This window comes from Apiospora hydei (assembly GCF_038363865.1).
Source record: "Apiospora hydei strain CBS 114990 chromosome Unknown utg000007l_segment0_segment0, whole genome shotgun sequence".
NCBI classification, from domain to species: Eukaryota; Fungi; Ascomycota; class Sordariomycetes; order Amphisphaeriales; family Apiosporaceae; genus Apiospora; species Apiospora hydei.
In genome coordinates this window covers 3,324,438-3,341,997 of record NW_027117366.1, presented here as the reverse complement: position 1 = coordinate 3,341,997, position 17,560 = coordinate 3,324,438, and the positions used below count along the sequence as shown (strand labels likewise).

At 52.9% G+C, this 17,560-nt stretch overlaps 8 protein-coding genes across 8 annotated transcripts; 7 read left to right on the top strand and 1 right to left on the bottom strand.

Moving 5' to 3' along the window:
• Window positions 1-1,435: 1,435 nt before the first annotated feature.
• PG997_010163 (uncharacterized protein) lies at window positions 1,436-2,506 on the bottom strand (the record flags this gene model as incomplete). Its single annotated transcript, XM_066814478.1, has 1 exon — window positions 1,436-2,506. One exon carries the CDS (start codon window positions 2,504-2,506, stop codon window positions 1,436-1,438), a length of 1,071 nt encoding a protein of 356 aa, XP_066666440.1.
• A 545-nt stretch (window positions 2,507-3,051) lies between these two features.
• PG997_010162 (uncharacterized protein) lies at window positions 3,052-4,077 on the top strand (the record flags this gene model as incomplete). Its single annotated transcript, XM_066814477.1, has 1 exon — window positions 3,052-4,077. The coding sequence occupies one exon, from the start codon at window positions 3,052-3,054 to the stop codon at window positions 4,075-4,077; it is 1,026 nt and encodes a 341-aa protein (XP_066666439.1).
• A 584-nt stretch (window positions 4,078-4,661) lies between these two features.
• Window positions 4,662-5,983, top strand: PG997_010161 (uncharacterized protein; the record flags this gene model as incomplete). The annotated part of the gene is made up of 2 exons (XM_066814476.1): window positions 4,662-4,989; window positions 5,025-5,983. 2 exons carry the CDS (start codon window positions 4,662-4,664, stop codon window positions 5,981-5,983), a joined length of 1,287 nt encoding a protein of 428 aa, XP_066666438.1.
• A 782-nt stretch (window positions 5,984-6,765) lies between these two features.
• On the top strand, window positions 6,766-7,770 carry PG997_010160 (uncharacterized protein; the record flags this gene model as incomplete). The annotated part of the gene is made up of 3 exons (XM_066814475.1): window positions 6,766-7,061; window positions 7,196-7,317; window positions 7,379-7,770. The coding sequence occupies 3 exons, from the start codon at window positions 6,766-6,768 to the stop codon at window positions 7,768-7,770; spliced, it is 810 nt and encodes a 269-aa protein (XP_066666437.1).
• Window positions 7,771-8,449: 679 nt separating this feature from the next.
• PG997_010159 (uncharacterized protein) lies at window positions 8,450-8,878 on the top strand (the record flags this gene model as incomplete). The annotated part of the gene is made up of 3 exons (XM_066814474.1): window positions 8,450-8,490; window positions 8,557-8,710; window positions 8,789-8,878. 3 exons carry the CDS (start codon window positions 8,450-8,452, stop codon window positions 8,876-8,878), a joined length of 285 nt encoding a protein of 94 aa, XP_066666436.1.
• Window positions 8,879-10,807: 1,929 nt separating this feature from the next.
• PG997_010158 (uncharacterized protein) lies at window positions 10,808-11,869 on the top strand (the record flags this gene model as incomplete). Its single annotated transcript, XM_066814473.1, has 4 exons — window positions 10,808-11,056; window positions 11,122-11,286; window positions 11,359-11,663; window positions 11,737-11,869. 4 exons carry the CDS (start codon window positions 10,808-10,810, stop codon window positions 11,867-11,869), a joined length of 852 nt encoding a protein of 283 aa, XP_066666435.1.
• A 1,382-nt stretch (window positions 11,870-13,251) lies between these two features.
• Window positions 13,252-14,100, top strand: PG997_010157 (short chain alcohol dehydrogenase; the record flags this gene model as incomplete). The annotated part of the gene is made up of 1 exon (XM_066814472.1): window positions 13,252-14,100. One exon carries the CDS (start codon window positions 13,252-13,254, stop codon window positions 14,098-14,100), a length of 849 nt encoding a protein of 282 aa, XP_066666434.1.
• A 1,286-nt stretch (window positions 14,101-15,386) lies between these two features.
• On the top strand, window positions 15,387-17,443 carry PG997_010156 (glycoside hydrolase family 79 protein; the record flags this gene model as incomplete). The annotated part of the gene is made up of 4 exons (XM_066814471.1): window positions 15,387-16,153; window positions 16,231-16,340; window positions 16,466-16,841; window positions 16,906-17,443. 4 exons carry the CDS (start codon window positions 15,387-15,389, stop codon window positions 17,441-17,443), a joined length of 1,791 nt encoding a protein of 596 aa, XP_066666433.1.
• Window positions 17,444-17,560: the final 117 nt, after the last annotated feature.

The following is a 17,560-nucleotide window of genomic DNA, read 5'->3' as shown; positions in this document are numbered from 1 at the left end:
GTTTTATCGAAATTATATATATCCTCGTTAATAATATCGTATTTAGCCTTTATATTCGTAATTAACGTAAACTTAGCGGAAATACCTTTCGTATCCTCGTAAAAAGCTTTTTAATAATTATATTAACGGTTTATTCGAGTTTTAAAGTCTAGGTTACGGTTAATAAAACGCTTAACCTAATACTTATTAACGCGCTCGCCGTCGCGCGACGCGGTAAAAAGATTAGCTATATCTTCTATACTAGCAATATTAAAAAACATTCCTCAGGTATTTAAGTTAATTATATAATTTCGAAATACCTCCTTTTTAATTAACGTTAATTTTAGCTATAGATATCGGATTTCGCGTCGTGAGCTTCGGCCGTTCAGTCGGTCGCTAATCGTCGATTATGGGACGTTAAAGGCCTTCGTAGCAGCCCTTTAACTAATAGGTTTTATAGGGTCTCGCGTCGCTTAAATTACTAATTCGAGCCTATTTACTAATAAAAAATTAAGCATTATAATTATAAAAATAAAACGTATTTAAGTTTAATAGGGAATATTAATTAAATTAATAACCGGCGAAGTAATATAACCGACTTAATAGTAAACCACGTTAATATTTATTATTAAATAAACTTTTTTAACCTTTTTTACTATTTTTAAAATCGTTAAAATATTTTTCGAGTTCGTTATATTATTTTCGAATAAAATTTTTATCGTTTTCGTCGATTATTTTTATAAATAAAAAATAATAACTTATTCGATACGTTTTATAAAAAGCGAAAAGAGTTAAAAATATTAAGATTTACTTTATTTTCTTTTAATAAATACTTTAAACTTTCGGCTAAAAGTTTTCGGTAATAATATAAGTAATTTTATATTAATTATTAAATATTAACTTATTATAATAATTACGAAATACTCGACGTTAATTAAAGTAATTATTATTAATAAGTATAATAAACGAATGTAATGATTAATATATATTAATAAAAAGACTTAGGTTAAATAAACGAGAAAAGGATTAACGATAAACCTTTATACGTAGGCTTTTAAGTTACTACGATTAGAGAAAAAAGACGGAGAAAAGTTATTTTTCCTCGTATTCTCTAATATGTTAGCCGCTATAAAAGTTTTACTAATTTATAAAAGTCTTAAATTTTAAATTATTTTAAAGTTTAAAAGGTATTAAGGTATAATACCTCCTTTTTAAATCGATATGTGTTAAGTTTACTCGGTTTTAAGTCACTTGCTTCTACTAGCCTGCGCTGGTATGAGTCGAAAAGCAAAAGAACCAAAAAAAAAGTCAATATATGTACACAATTTAAACCGATAGACAGGTTGGATTTTATTTGACTTCAGCTCTCGAGGTAAATTGTTATAATATGCAAAGTCCTCAAACCTCTGCTTGCGCCCACTCAGATAACGCAACACAATATATGGGTCTCATCCGGTTATAGCAGTAGTAAAAAGCCCGGAACTCTAGGTTCTATCGTGAATATGCGGTGAACGCAATCGCCAATACCCAATTTACCATTCCCAGATATCTCTCTCAGGGGTAAACTTCTTCCATTTTTCCACCTTGGCGCAGGTCGTCCTGGCCAGACACTGGATCGCCCACGGCCACTCCAGCTCGAGCCCAGCCACCCCGGCGCCCCCTCCATCATCTCCTCGAAGTCCGGCACGCAAAACCTAAAGTAGGGAGAAACGTCCGGCCCGCCGCCGCCGCCGCCGCCGCCGCCGCCGCCGCCGCGTCCGCGCAGGCACGCCACCACGTCGGACACGGACGTGCCCGTGACGAAGAAACGGTACTCCTTGCGGAACCGACTCAGGTCCGGCGCCGAGGCCAGCGTCGCCTGCTTCAGGCTCGCGACCACCCGGCCCACGTCGGCGTCGGACAGCTTGCGGACGCGGGCCTTCCGCGGCGGGGTCGGGAACAGGGGCGATGACGACGACGACGACGACGACGATGATGATGATGATTCGTAGGTTATGACCGTGTGAGGTGATTTGAATATGGTGGCCGGCGTCAGAGAAGAAACCCCAAATTCTGATTTAGATGTGGCATACTGCAGCGCGCTAAAGACCAATACGATCACGGCGATGGCGACGGCCGTGGGAAACCATTTGTATTCCGTCAATGGTCGAGCGGCGATGTCCTTGGGCACTGTTTTGGTGGTGCTCGGGCGAGTTACTGTCTCCCGGCGAACCAAGGGGGTGCGCACCTCCAGCACAGCGCTCTGCTCGTCCCTCAGTTCGCGCTTGGGAGTGAGGAAGTCATCGCTAGCGGTGCTCCGTATAGCCTCCGGCAGCTCGTGGACCTTCTGCTCGCTCGCGCGCCCGTCTACCAGTTCTCGGATGTCGACGAGCTGGTTGCTAGGGAACACGAGCCCGTTTCGCCGGGCAATATCCCTGGCGATCTTGATGTCGTTTTCTGTGACCAGCTGATAGTTTGGGTGTCTCTTTGCTACTCGATCAAACTTTAGCAGCTGGAGTACAGCTTGCAAGTGATTTATTTGGCTCATGTTGGGACTTGCGAACTATTAGGGTTTAGGATCTGAGAAGGGTCTCGTGGGGTTCTCAAGATCGGTGGAATTGAGTTGAACTCGGGGCATCGAAGTCCAAATGGAAGACTGAAAGCATTAATAACGGCCTTTGTCCTACCATGGAATAAAGGCCCTGTTCAAGTCACGGATTTGCAACAATGAGATGCAGACAGGGGGACGTTTCGGCAGTCCTAGCTGGACTCAACCCATGTTGACCAAACAAAAAAAAGTGATTTTCAAGAGTAACAGTGGTCATGCTAATTACTCTCGCAAACAATAACGGTGTGACATCATGGATGGGTGATATATATAATGTGGGCAAAAGGGGTTAGATTAAGAGGAGTCTATACTTGGACCCAGCACAAGCTATTCAAGCTAATACGCATTGCCAACAACGGTAACAATGTCGGAATTCAACCTTGCCGCTTTTATCTTTTTTGACGCCGTTCGTCTTGGCCCACCTAGTTGCATGCATCATCAAATACAACACGGGGACAAAGCCAGAGCTAGTCTCCAGTTTGGTCATGACGTTCCTGTGGGCCTCTGCGGCCCAGAAGATCCACGCCGATTTACGACTATGCCGCGCCAAAGTATACCGCAAGTGTGTTGCTGGCTGGATGGATCTACGGCGAAGGTTCTGGGCGGCAGTCCACCATCCGATCGATCCGGACGAGGATGAGGGCGACCCGGATAACCCGGGCCTCCAGGCCATCTGTTTTCTAATCAAGTCTTTCCAGATTCATGTCGAGTTCGTCGCTCTTAGGAGGTTCAACTACTGGATTGGAAACGCTGGTCTCCCGGCCGTGGCGCTCAAGCGTGAGTACCTCTCACCGTACCTGGCAGGGGGAGATAACTACGACAGCAGTGCCTCGCAGTGGGCATCAAATATGATCCAGCGCATTCCGCTGGAGCTGTTCCTAAGTGCTTGCCTCCTTGCCGTGGGCTCGTTTCTCGACATCTATGTACATACACACGAATACTTCCTGAATCTTGAGAGCAAAAAGAGGTGGCTAAACTGGAACAACAAATTCCATCGCGATCTCTGGGTCATTTCTTGTGTGTTAATCACCATTTCAGCTGCAATCCAGATTCGCGCAGCCTACCACGTCTTGTACCCCATGTATCAACTCCTGCGGCCACTGTGCACTCTGCACCTCTCACGTTTCCTATCCGGGGACTCGTTCATGGAGGGCTCTTCCTCTATAGTACACCACTGGTGGCCGGAGTCAGTCTGGAGGTTTGCGCAGGTCTGGTCAGACACGATTTGGAGCTTCGAGAACCGATGGTCCATCCTGACTCTCCTCTTTGTCTTGGCGGTGGTCGTGCCTTTTGTCAACCTGTTTATCAATGCCCTGTGGACTTTCATGTACAAGTCCATAGAGTGGATCATGGTAACTGCCAGGCCCAACTTGCATCATAACTATACCGGTTACAAGACATTCGGAGACTACCCCGTGGACTTTGGTCGCATGCTCCTGGGTAACTGGATAACCATTTGCCGCTCCTTTCTATTGCGAGATGCCACCCCTTCCAAGGATAACCACCATTGACCATGTTCTCGAGATCATAATGCCGCTTGATATGCGAGTCATACTCATGATGATTGATATCTTGCTCCTTCCTCTGTTACGGCGTTGTTCTCGCTCTCATTTTTACAACCCATCTCTAGCTAGATTGCGTCTGATAGGTACGAGTCATTCTCGTGATGGTTGATGTTGTGCTCCCCTGTTTGTTTCGGCAGTATTTTCTTTTCTTTTTTTGTTTTTACATCTCCGCTCTAGCTAAATTGACCTGGTAGGTATTTACGACAAACAATGAATAATATCACAATACTTGACCAGTTTATACACTCCGAAAGCAGTCATGTACATTACCAACTATTCTTTGATCTATGGAACTGTTCAAAGCAACGGTGTCAGTATACAAAGGTCTTTCTTTGACAAATTCTTCACTGGGAGCATAAACCGCATGTTCACCCACAACTCTCTTTAGTAATTGTATTTATTACGAGTCTAGTCCCTCATATTACGGTATTAGCAACGCAAACGTCCCGGGTATATGAGAAGAAAGTTTCTCTACGACGACAAGTGAAACACACAGTAACGATAAACATTAAACTATGTTCCAGAACCCAATGGCCAGAATATGGCCCCATGTGACTCTTTTTCTCGTCTTTATCCAGCCAATTCTCGCCACGGCCAGTGCTAGCGACGTCCAGCCCCAGGTGCAGGAGTGGTCCGTGGTGAAGTCTGTCCCGCTTGTGGTGCGGGACTATGTCCGCCTCATCCACGACTTCTCTGTCTGTCACGGCTATTCCAACGGCGACTCTGACAACAACCTTCACTATAGTCGCCCACTGGAGGGTCTGGTCGAGATCGTGGACGTCTTGATGGGCCGCACGGTGCCGCAGATCCTAGGGGTGATGGAGATTATCGACAAGACCGGGGGCATCCCCTTGAAACGTACGACGTGAGCGACAAGACTGGACAAATCGTAGGCGATCCGGAGGAGAACAACAAGTCCTGGTACGTCCTCAAGAGGCTAGCCGAGATATCGGCTAGACTCCGCACCCTCGTGGTGGACGAGACGGTTTACGGAAGGGCGACCAAGTTTGGCGACGAGCTCACCGACCGTTTCCACAAGCGTTTCGCATTTCTGAATGATACGCTCTCCGACCATGGCAGAGAGCTTGTAAGATTAACCTTGGAATCGTACGAAGGGGATTTCGTCAGCGGACACGTCTTCGCGACCCAGCTGGAGAGAAAACAAGACTGGGTGGCGAAAGAGGCCGCCTGGAACCTGCTGGAGTTCCTGAACGCCATCGTGGTCCCGTACAGCCAACTCGACGTCTGCTTGCAGCGCCCCGAAAGCGAGGAGTGCGGCGGCGTGACGCTGCCACTGCTGCTGGCGCTCCTCGAGGACGAGCTGATCCCCTTCCTCCGGACCGTCCACGGCGTCGCCTGGACGCAGACGTCGCCGCACCGCCACAAGAAGTACCGCGACACCTTCCCGGGCTGGTTCATGCACGCCATGACGAGCGTGCTGGACTTTGAGCGGAGCGGCGTCGGGCGCGCCCACGCCGAGCTCGAGACGGCCATCTTCAAGCTGCAACGGCTCGCCGACGCGCTCCGCCCGCACCAGCGCGAGAGCGCGGCGCACCTCGTCGAGCGCTACCACGCCCTCCAGCACGCCGGCGCCCAGGCGATCCAGAAGGGCATCGAGGAGCTCGAGCTGCATACCGTCTACATGGACCAGAAACTCACCCAGGAGCACCTTCGGAAGGACTCGCTCCCGCTGGACCCCAAGCAGGAGCCTGGACGGGGGCCCAGATTCGTCTTCTTTTCCCCCAACACGCTTTCGTCGATGCAAATGGCCTTGAGCGAGAGCGCGGACATGCTTGCGAATTGGAGTTCTCCCGCACGATGGAACCGAGCGTCAGAGGATGGAGCTAAATAGGAAGAATTGCAGTATACAGCATCTATATAATCATATTGTACCGAGGACATATTCTGCAACGCCAGAACTGAATAAATTATGGTTCTGTTTATATATTTCTGCGTAAATGAGGTTCCCTGCACCAAAGCCCAAAATGAACAAGCCACGACTGAGCAGATGTTTATCGTGGAGCATTGGAAGGCGTAGAGAGTGTGTGAACAAGATGGATGAATTGCTTATCTAGCCCCAAGTGTAGAAGGGGAAATGTAAGGTGTATATATACGTGTGTGTGTATATCTGAGCTCCGATAGTGTTCTCTTTCAAGGTGCTCTCATCCTGTTATACCATCGGGACAATCCTGGACACTGTCAAACACCTGACCTTATTGCTTTCGCTCACAGGCTTCCAGTCTCCATTAAAGGATTGCTTATGCTGGCTACAGCATGTATGTACATAATGATAACTAGGGACTTTTCTCTCGTAAGCGCCAAGTCTAGCAAATCAGCCAATCGCATTCCCATACCTGAGCAGCTATCGGCGATTGCTCTTAGCCGCCCCTCTTCTATGATATTCCGTGCCAATTATATTTTCACCGAGACGAGCCAAGATACCATGTCTTAGCGCTGCGCCGCATTCAGACCTGGACCGCATTTTCTATCCTCCGGTTGAGGCTCCGGTGTGCTTGGTGGTTGGCACCCTCGAATGCTGCTTCTGCGACAAGCCTTCTCCAATCTCACTGGACACTGAAGAGCACAACCCCCTTTCTACATATTGTACGACACGCAGGTTCCATCAAACTCAGCATGGGCGAAACGAAGAAGACCTGGCTCATCACGGGCTGCTCCAGCGGCTTCGGCGAGCTCTTCGTCCGGAAGCTGCGCGCGTCGGGCGACAACGTCATCGCCACCGGGCGCAACGCCAAAGTCAAACTGGCCCACCTCGAGGCCACCGGCGCGACGATCCTGGACCTGGACGTCGCCGCTCCCGTCGACAAGATCGAGGCCATCATGGCGGAGGCCTGGGACATATACCCGAACGGCATCGACGTCGTGGTGAACAATGCCGGCTACATCGTGACGGGCCTCTTCGAGGAACTCAAGTAGGTGCATCGACATACCCAGGATTTCTCCCTCTTTTCCAATCTTCGGGGCTCATGGATCGGGTCTCCTTCAGACAGCAGTAAATCGAAGACATTTTCAAGACCAATTTCCACGGTCCTCTGAATATCACCAGGGCTCTGCTTCCCAAGTTCCGCGCGAGGGGCACAGGTACACTTCTCTACATGAGCTCTCAGGCAGGCATGTATGCAGATCCTACGGCGACCGGCTACTGCGCCACCAAACATGCACTAGAAGGTAAGTGCTATATATATCAACGTCTCCTTATCTCTCAGTCCTGTACTGACTCAACTCTCAGCCGCGGTCGAATGTTTGAGCTTGGAACTAGCCACATTCGCGCCAGGGATCAAGGTGCTGATTATCGAACCTGGGTACTTCCGGACACAAGCGTTTGGCAACATCAACTACGTACCGACTCGTAACCCGGACTTTGCCGAGTACAACGCCGCTGTCCGGGCCGGCATAGAGAGCCAGTTGGGAAAGGAGCCTGGAGACCCTGATAAGGCGGTCAGCATCATGATCGACCTTGTTAACGGCACGGGAGTCGCGGCCGGGAAGGAAGTACCGCTGCGGGTGCCTCTTGGGACTGATGGGTGGAGTAGGATCAAGGGCAAGTGTGAAACGGTGCTGGAAACATGCCGGAACTGGGAAGAGGTTGTCAAAAGCACTGATTTCCCTCAGAAGCAGTGAGGTTAGGAATATGAGAATTTCCATATCAATCATGTTATTCAGGAGCTGTAGCTACATGTAAACTCAACCAATTCTGGCATGAACTGGACCTCGGTGCCCTGAGCGTTTCGTGTCGGAAATCGCCTTGATGACTCTCATATCAAATATGTGACAGTGGCCTTTCTCTCCACGGTTGCAGGAACACCTCCCTGCCCCGGCCCCATGAGATATGTGATGATCGTGGCTAGCTCTGGGCCCTTTGCAATGCTAGTTCGACACTTTGGAGAAAAGAAAATGTGAACGTGCTGATTGGGTGGCTGGCTAACTTTCCCATCGCGCCACAGAATGCTCTAGACAAGGCCGAGGCTCTGTTGCATCCGAAAATAGACTATCGTGAAAAGCACTGCCGAGTTATGTAAAAATAATTGGCTTTGCACGCCACCCCTCCCCTATGCCAAGACATCCCCAACGGAGTGGTGTGGTATGCCGTAATACTATAGCCTGCGCCACGCGCGAATGACTTCATTGTAAAGTGTTAGCTGATCATAAAATAAAAATAGATTAACCTTCGACTGCGTATATATTAGTATCCCAGTCGCTGCAGTGATTCAATTCACTTCGCAAACTTGATGCAAGTGAAGAACAAACATACCTTATTAAATTTCATTCTGGACCACGAACAAGCAGATCTCACAACAAAATGAAGTTGGCTCTTTTCACCGTTGTACTGGGCTCTACCAGGTAGGCACTCTCATGAGTTCAAGCAATATTACAGAAACGAGTTACCTATCACGATGACATCACCAGCGTTCTCGCGGGCTGCAACTGCAAGTGTCAGGATCCTTCCGGCACCGGTCCCCAGTGGAACGATCTCACCGCGCAAGGCTGCGGCACAAAGCTGGCAGGCGAGAGCATAGCTTGCAGTTGGAACAAGCAGTACCACGGAGATCAGCATCACCAAGTAAGTGCCCTCACGAGTAACTCCTAACGCATGTAGACCTGGAAAACCGCGAGCTAACCTGCAGTAATCAAAACTCAGTGCTCAAGCTCCCTTTGCTGCATCGACAGTGGCAACTTCGACCTCTTTTGCAAGCTCGGTGGTGCTCCTGGCGCATATTGCTGGTCGTAGCTCGATGCATACCGGATCAAAGCGGAAGTACCTCGCTCAACACGATCGTAACTTGTATTAAATGGCTCTTGGTACAACTGGTAACAGAGGTGTATGTTCACTGCAGATCTTTGGGGTCTACTTGGCGCGAAGCTCGGGCGGGAGGCGGGAGAATGGGGAAAAAGTGGCCATTCAAAATGGGGAATCTGTCACATGGTAATTGAAGGGCGAGTTAATAGAAATTTAAGTAGGAATACACGCTGGGCTCTTGGGACAGAAGCCTTATAGATTCGGTACTTCGTTGGTGTTGCAGCTCGTTACCTACCTGAATTGATCGAGTCAAGTTGTTGTGACCTCCGATCGAATGTTTCCCCCACGCCTGACCGTGCCAGGTACTTGACAGCTGGCGAGGTACGTACCTGCCAGTTCGCATGGGCCCCCATTCCCATCAAATTGATTGAACGCCTCGGCGCCCAGAGGACTTATTTAACCTTAAAAGTCCATTGCGACTCTGTGTTCTTGATTGACGTTGCATTTCGCTTGCGCATGCCAACCCGATCAGCGCTGCTGATAATGCCTGCGTGTTGGAGTGTCAACTCTGAGAATTTGCGATGGCTTTCTGGTGTTGAGGGGCATTTTCAGCGAGGATAGGGCGCGTGGAGAGGCTTACAAGGCTTAGGCACACAGGAACATTAAGCTTAAGCACGCTGCACGCGTAGCGGCCGTAGTGGTCGTCTGGTTGTGCAGTGCTGACCTCCAGCTGACTGAACTCAATACGCAGTTGTCGGACGAAGCGCAATCGGCCGGAAGACAGTCAGTCATCACATCAGCAGTGTTAACACCGCCGGTCTCCTCTTTTACAGCATGCATGCTAGGACATTTGAGGGAGGAGATAGACGACGATTCCACCTTCCCGGACTGGTAGGTATTAAGCTTCTACACGAAAAACGCACATGCCACTTTGGTCGGTAGTGATAAGGGACTTGACCACTTTCGCGAGTGCCAAGCGGCTCACGGGCGAGTAAGAAGCGCCCAAACCCCACACTCCACTCCGGCAGGCACGCGCCAAGACTGCATAAAGCCGAGCCTGAAGATAAGGCACAGACGGTCCTCGACAGGCATCACCCAAGCAGTGGCCTCATGCCTCATGCTTCCTTCTTCGCGGGGAGGGGCTGTTCCTGCTGTCCCTGCTGTCCCTGATACGGCCCAATGAAACGACAGGCGCTTGCCGCCGCCATCTCCGGTCTCCGAGAAAGAGCCCGCAGCTGAGCTTATCTTCCACATCCGACTGGACGACGCACGCCAGATCTGCCACCCCTGTTTGTTTGTTCGTTCCTCGCCTACTTCGCAAGACACTGCCTGCCCTGAGCACGACATCATCCACAGGCAGCTGCTGGGATTCTTGGGTGTGTGTGCCGAGTTCGCACTATTCCCGCCCCGAATCATGCAATGGCACCCGGTGACCAAGGCAAACCTGGCCTGCGGAGATTTCGTTTGCTGCCACAATGCCACAGCATCCAATAACAGCCACCCATCTAGTTTGTCGACATGCTGTGCTCCCGCACGTATGAGGAAGTTCGGCCACTTGCCCTAGACCTGGCCTTGACTAGAGCCTCCGAAGACAGGGGCCCTCGATTCTAGCTCCCGGCCCTAAGCCACAGCACGGCAATCAAACCTTCCTCTTCCGGCCAGCATACCGATCAAGATGCAACCTCGTGTCAGCAGTTCGACATGTCAACACGAGATGGATTCAAGATATGAGTTCGTCCGATGTTCTATAAAGAGCCAAGCAGTTCGCCCTACTCTTGGGCTATACTCAGTGTCCAGTCAGCAGTAGCCACCCGGTCAAGCACACTACTAAGGAGCTGTATCTGTTCTTGTATAGAATAGCCCGTTCTATATAATTACTCCAACCACTCGTTTTGTGTATACAACTCCCTTCGTTCCACGATGCAGTTCCTTACCTTCGCTCTCGGTGCCCTCGCGGCGACCGGCGCCATCGCCGAGGACATCGTCCGCGCCTGCGGTACCCACGACCCTACCGATGCCCACATCGAGATGTCGAAGCAGTTCGCCACCGAGGAGGCTGCTCTCGCTCTGACCGGCAACGAGTCCTTCCGGGCCGCCGCCACGACCACCGTCAAGGTCTACGTCCACGTCGTCGCCTCTTCGCAGTCTGCCAGCGGTGGCTACCTCGCTGTAAGTTTTCGATTTGGTGTGTGCTTCTTCGTGACAAACTAAACGCTAATCGTGTTTTGTCTTAGACCTCTTCCGTCACGGCCCAGATCTCGGCCATGAACAAGGCCTACGCCCCGTACGGATACCAGTTCACCCTGGCCGGCACGGACTTCACCGTCAACAGCAACTGGGCTACCAACGCCTACGGCTCCGCCGAGGCGCCCATGAAGAAGGCTCTCCGCAAGGGCAACGTAAGTGCTTTATGAGAATAACAAACACCCCTTTTTTTTCAAAACCTTGTCACTTACACTTTCGTTCGCCAGTACGCCGACCTGAACCTGTACCTGGTCAAGGACATGGGCAGCATCCTGGGCTACGCCACCTTCCCCGACGAGTCGGGCCCGGGCGAGTCCAACTTCTACCTGGACGGCGTCGTCGTGGCCTCGGGCTCCGTCCCCGGCGGCTCCCTGACCAACTTCAACCTGGGCCTGACCTCGGTGCACGAGGCGGGCCACTGGTTCGGCCTGTACCACACCTTCCAGGGCGGCTGCAGCGGCCAGGGCGACTACGTCTCCGACACCCCGCCCGAGGCCAGCGCGGCGTCCGGCTGCCCTACTGGCCGTGACACGTACGTTGTTTCTTCCCCTGACTCGCTCATTTTCAACATTATGAAAAGATGGTTTTGACTAACTCGCGTATAGTTGCCCCGGTGGTGGCGTCGACCCCATCCACAACTACATGGACTATACCTACGACACCTGCTACGAGGAGTTCACCGCCGGGCAGAACGCTCGCATGAACAGCTACTGGAAAAACTACCGTGCCGGCAAATAAGCGCACGATTTTCCTCCAGAGGTGAAAGTCTGACTGTCGGGCTGTATACTTGGCAGTGTTTCCGATGGGATGACGGGTGGGGTGTGCCCACGATAAAACCACAACGAAAGACATGTGTTTGTGTATAGATAGGATATATCTATATAGCAATGAAAGAATATACGTTCTGTAAGCCAATATCCCTTTGCAATTGGTAAAGTGTTGTTATAACTACTGGGTTTCGCCCCTCCTTGTTTCATTTTTTAGGTGTCTATTTCCCACTGCGTATTCTTAGATATTTCTTCATTTTGAAATAAGGTCCCGGAGTCCGGCTTCCATCCAAGCTTTTGAGCCAAGGCTGTGAAGCAGGTCCCTATCATGGAAGTTAACTCGGGCATGCTATTAAGCTTCTTATTCTTTGCCTTTTCTCTCTCTATCTCTCTCTCTCTCTTTTTTTTTTTTTTATTCTTTTATTTCTTTTTTACTACTTTTGTTTTCTTGAATCTTTTTTGCCACCCGACTCATACCTGCAGGCCAGTAGAAGCAAATGACTTAAAACAGACCAAACTTAACACACACATAAACATATATGATAGTGCTCCGACTGTACTGGGCTCAAAGCAGCATGATCTTCACTCGTCCTAGAGTGCAAGGTGGATAGCGGGAGGGCATCTCACTGCTTGTTGGATGGTTGGCTAAACACTACCTTGGGAGCTTCCACTGGTATCGGTACTTGAGATAGCGTCAGGGGTGGCTTGGGGCTCAAGGCCTTCTACGCATGGGTTAGCTTTCGCTACCCTGAGCATTGTATTCGGAGTGGAATGGGGTTAATCAGGTCTGGTTTACTATTAAGACTAGAAACATGTGAACAAAGAACCACAGTAGCGCGGTCGGGAGTCGTCGTCTCTGATATATCTGCCGATCCTTTGGTCTAGAACAAATAGCCTTATATAAAGCGGCTAGCTGATTGGGTGATTGCTCGGGGGCTTGGCTGCATGGAACATTCAAAAATAAACCCACAAAGCCAATCAAGTAAAGAAGCTGTCAATCCCAGGTGCGATAGCCAATGTGCGATAGGGCAGAAGACTCCGAGCCGCAAAGTCTAACAGCGGTGCATACCTACGTATCCATGCACAATGACACATAAACGCCAGTAATCGCCTCCCATGAGAACTCGGAGACCTATTTAAACTCGAAAGCATCTGATTGGCTGCGCAAGGCGTGTTTCTGATCTGGGGGGGCCTGCAAATAAGACACACGACGTCATGGTGACCACATGAAAATCTGGAAGAATATTTGATGGCAGCGATCCAAAGCGAACATGCGTCTTCTCAACATAATCGACTCCTTACCGGCGCTCTTGCAAGACACTTACCCATCCCTACAATACAGTGCCGCCCACGATGGGTGAACAGCATCGCAACGTCATCGTCTCGGGCGCCGCCCGCGGCATCGGCCGCAGCCTGTCGCGCCACTTCCTCGACAAAGGCGACCGCGTCTTCCTGCTGGACATCCAAGAGGACGAGCTGAAGTACTGCGCCGACGTGCACCTGCAGCACCACTCCGAGCGCGTCGCGTACGCCGTGTGCGACCTGCGGGACCCGGAGGCGATCCGCCAAGCGATAAAGCAGGCGGCCCTCTTCTTCGGCGGCCGCATCGACGTGCTCATCAACAACGGCGGCATCGCGACGCCGCAGTGGCGCGACAGCAAGACCATGGAGGACCCGGACACGCTGGCCGAGTGGCGGGCGTACGTCGAGACGAACCTGACGGCGCCCTTTGTCGCGTCGCAGGCCTGCCTGCCCTTCATGAAGCGCGACGAGATCGTCGACTCCCTCGACGGCGCGGATGCGGTCGCGGCCAACGTCGGCTCGGCGGCGGGGCCGTGCATCATCCACATCGGCTCGTTCCGGGCGCACCAGAGCGACGCGAACCAGGAGGGGTACGCGGCCACGAAAGCCGGGCAACTGGGGCTGATGCACAGCATGGCCGTCTCGCTGTCACGGTGGGGGATCCGGGTGAACCTGGTGGCGCCGGGCCGCATCAAGGCGGCGCACGAGTGCCGCGACGGCGACGAGGCCGGGCGCGGGTGGGCCGCGCAGGTCAATGGGAAGGACGTGGCGGATCACCCGGCCAACCGCGCGGGGAGGCCGCGGGATATCGCGCAGGCGGTCGATTACTTGGTTAATGCGGGGTTCGTCACGGGGGAGGAGCTGACGGTGGATGGGGGCGCGCTGAGAAAGAAGAACTGAGGCGTTGGGGGAAAAGGGGAGGACGGGGAAGGGGAACGGGGGAACGGGAGGGGAGGGGAGGCAGTGGAGAGCCGTTGACAAGATGCGAGACAACTTCCTAAAACAACCACCATTACCCCGGGATGATTCAGGGAATTTGATGACGGCCACAAAATTGAGTTGTTCTTTTGCAAGTGTTGGTCAGATATCGATTCACAACTGTTGGTGCTAGATTTGGTTAGTCGGGTGTTTAGCTGAACACCGGCTCTTCATGTTGTAAACAGGAGGGGATTGCGATGTTCGAGCCCACCTGAGCAGCAATGCCTCGAGCTATTTTGTGCTACTAAACCAAGATATTCAGGGTCTCATCAAGTCAGGAGCTGACCAGAGGAGCTTACCTGAGGAGCTGACCTGAGGAGCTGACGAGTCTATTGAACAGTGCACTTGGCAATATTGCCTCATGGTCTCGATGGTCGGCTCCTCAACTCCGCTGCCCCGCGGGTCCGGTTGGCCAAGGCGGAAATTTCCTCTGGGCCTGGGAACCACTTATAGAACCACTTGATCTGCGACTCTAAGCCAGGCCAGCACTGCCAACAGGTATTCCCCTGGACATTCGGGGCAGATGCCGTCACATTAGAAATGACATAACCGGCTAGTGCGTTATGCATCGTACCTTGTTTCCCGTCCCTTGCATACAAGTACGCTCTCGGCCCAGACCTACCGTGCCAATCGGATGCGCGCCCGTCCCACAAGGCATCCAATCATTTAAGATGAAAAACATCCGACGGCGCCGGGGGTGCGTGTCTTAGACCAACCTCTATCCCTACCGGGCTGATATAAGGAATGCACACCTCGACTTTCCTCTTTGGGCTCTGCGAACTGAATTTGATTGTGATTCGTGATGCTGGATATGTCGTGCGAGGGAGAACCCCCATGGCTAACTTTTGGTCAGATACGGGCCGTCTAGGCAGATGATCGACACCGTCAGGAGTCGCAAGTGCCGCGTGGGGCTGAAAGGGGGATAGATATGTCAGCCTTGTAAGAGTGGTGTCGTCGACCAGTAGATCCCGCGCTAGTAGACGACAGAGATCCATACGGATGGTGAGTACGGTTGCATACGGTAATACGGCATATTACGTACACGATCTCTACTATTGGCCTTGATTCAATAAGTAATGCCCCTATAAAGCAAGCCGCTTCCCGCTGCCGCAACTGCACTTTCTGGTCCTTTCTCGAGCTCTCTCATGCTCTTAGTCGCTCATTTACAACACCCCGTTCCAGAGAGCCCCGAAAAATCTTAACTAATAATGCATCCAACTTCTACACTCCTTTCCCTGGCTCTCCTGGGCGGCAGCGTCGGGGCCCGACCCAGCGCTGGCCTCGGCAGCAACCACCACCACCACCTCCACCAAAAGCGCAGCGGTAGCAGCAGCGGCGGTTCCGGCGCCGCCGCGGCCAAGACCCTCCCGATCGCCAGCACGTCCCCGACGGGCGCCGCGACGGTGCCGGCCGACTTCCTCGGCCTGAACGTCGAGTCCTCCTTCATGAACAACTACAACAACGCCTTCTCCAACAACCTGGTGTCCGCGCTCGCGAAGCGCATGAGCGTGCCGCCCGTCGTGCGCATCGGCGGCACGAGCGGCGACGAGTTCGTCTTCGACCCGAACCAGGACGACCACGTCAAGACCTGCATCGCGGGCGAGTGCCCCACGGGCTCCGCGGCCTCCTACAAGATCGGCCCGGGCTTCTTCGAGGGCTACAAGGCGTACCCGGACGCGCGCATGACGATCCAGGCGCCGCTGGGGCCCAACGTCAACGAGACGCTCGTGCGCGAGTTTGTGCGCCGCGCGTGGGAGGCTCGCGTCGGGCCCGTCGGCAGCGAGTGGAAGAGCAAGATTGACGCCATCGCGCTCGGCAACGAGCCCGAGTTCTACACGTCCGACCCGGCCAAGTATGTCCGGGATACCCTGGAGATCGAGCAGATTGTGCTCGATGAGCTGAAGCTCGAGGGCGATGACCGCAAGATCTTCGAGGCTGGCAACAACGCGAAGCAGCCGGTCAGCCAGTACGACGTGTAAGTATTTAGTTTAACATCCTTATGACCCCTTTAACGAATGATCTCGAGGAGATTTCGGCTGACACCCATCATAGATCCGATATCCTCAAGCAAGGCATGAACAAGAACGGGCTCATCAAGGCGACCGCCGAGCATCTGTACCAGATCGACACCACGCAACCGTGGGACGATGCCACCATGCAAAGTAAGAACCACCCCATTCACTCACCGGCTTTAATACTACTTACCACCCATGAGCCGTTCACCCCCTATTTTCCTTCTCCCGCACGAGCCTAACCAACATGCTAACCACCATCACCCCCACAACAGAACTCATGCTCAGCCACAAAGCCATCACCCACCGCCTCGACACCCAATACATGCCGTCCCTGCGCGCCTCGGTGGGCGAGGGCATTCCCTACATGATCTCGGAGACGGCGGCGGTGCTCGCGAGCCCCATCAACACCTTCGTGTCTGGCTTCGGCTTCGCCCTGTGGCTCGTCGACTTCAGTCTGGCCAACGCCGCCCGCGGCGTCGCCCGCGTCAACCACATGGGCGGCCGCCCCGTCGCCAACCACGTCCTCTGGACCCCCGACCACACCGCGGGCCTCCGCAACCCGGGCCCGCAGGCGCGCGCCCTTCGCGGCCGCCATGATGGTCGCCGACTTCCTCCGGCCGACGAGCGGGGGCGCCGGCGCGGGGATCGGTGGGGATAACGACGACAGCGGCGACGATTACGGTCTGGGCAGCGAAGATGGTAGCAGTGGCAGTGGTGTCACTGGTGGCAGCGATGGCGGCAGCGATGGCGGCAACAGCAGCCCCTTTTCGGTCTTTAACGAGAAGCGCAAGCAGGACGCTCACGTCGTCGACGCCGAGGAGAACGTCACCATCCAGGAGCTCGACCTCGACACGGACTCGAACCCGCACATGAGCGCGTACGCCGTCTACAGCAGCGGCCTCCTCGAGCGCGTCGCGCTCATCAACATGCACCTGTACAACGGGACCGCGGCCGCCGAGAACGGCGCGAGGCGCGGGTCCGAGACCTTCAAGATCCCCGTCGGCGACGACGTCGAGTCGGTGCGCGTGCAGCGCCTGCACGCGGACCTCGGCGCCGCCGCCATGGGTTTTGATTATGGCGGCGAGCAGCACAACGTCACGTGGGCGGGCGAGCAGTGGAGCAAGAAGATCGACGGGGGCGAGGGGCACTACACCCAGGGCAACGGGCAGGTGGTCGAAACGGTCACCGTCTCGGGCGGCGTCGCGAGCGTGGAGGTGCCGGACAGCGAGGCGGTCATGGTGGTTATGTAAAGAAAGCACATTGCTTTTGAGATGTGGTAATGTGAACAGCGAGCGATGGCTTTTTGGATTGAAATAATGCAGTTTAATTACGTGTGCGGCTCCGGAATGTGGAGGCAAATGTTGACG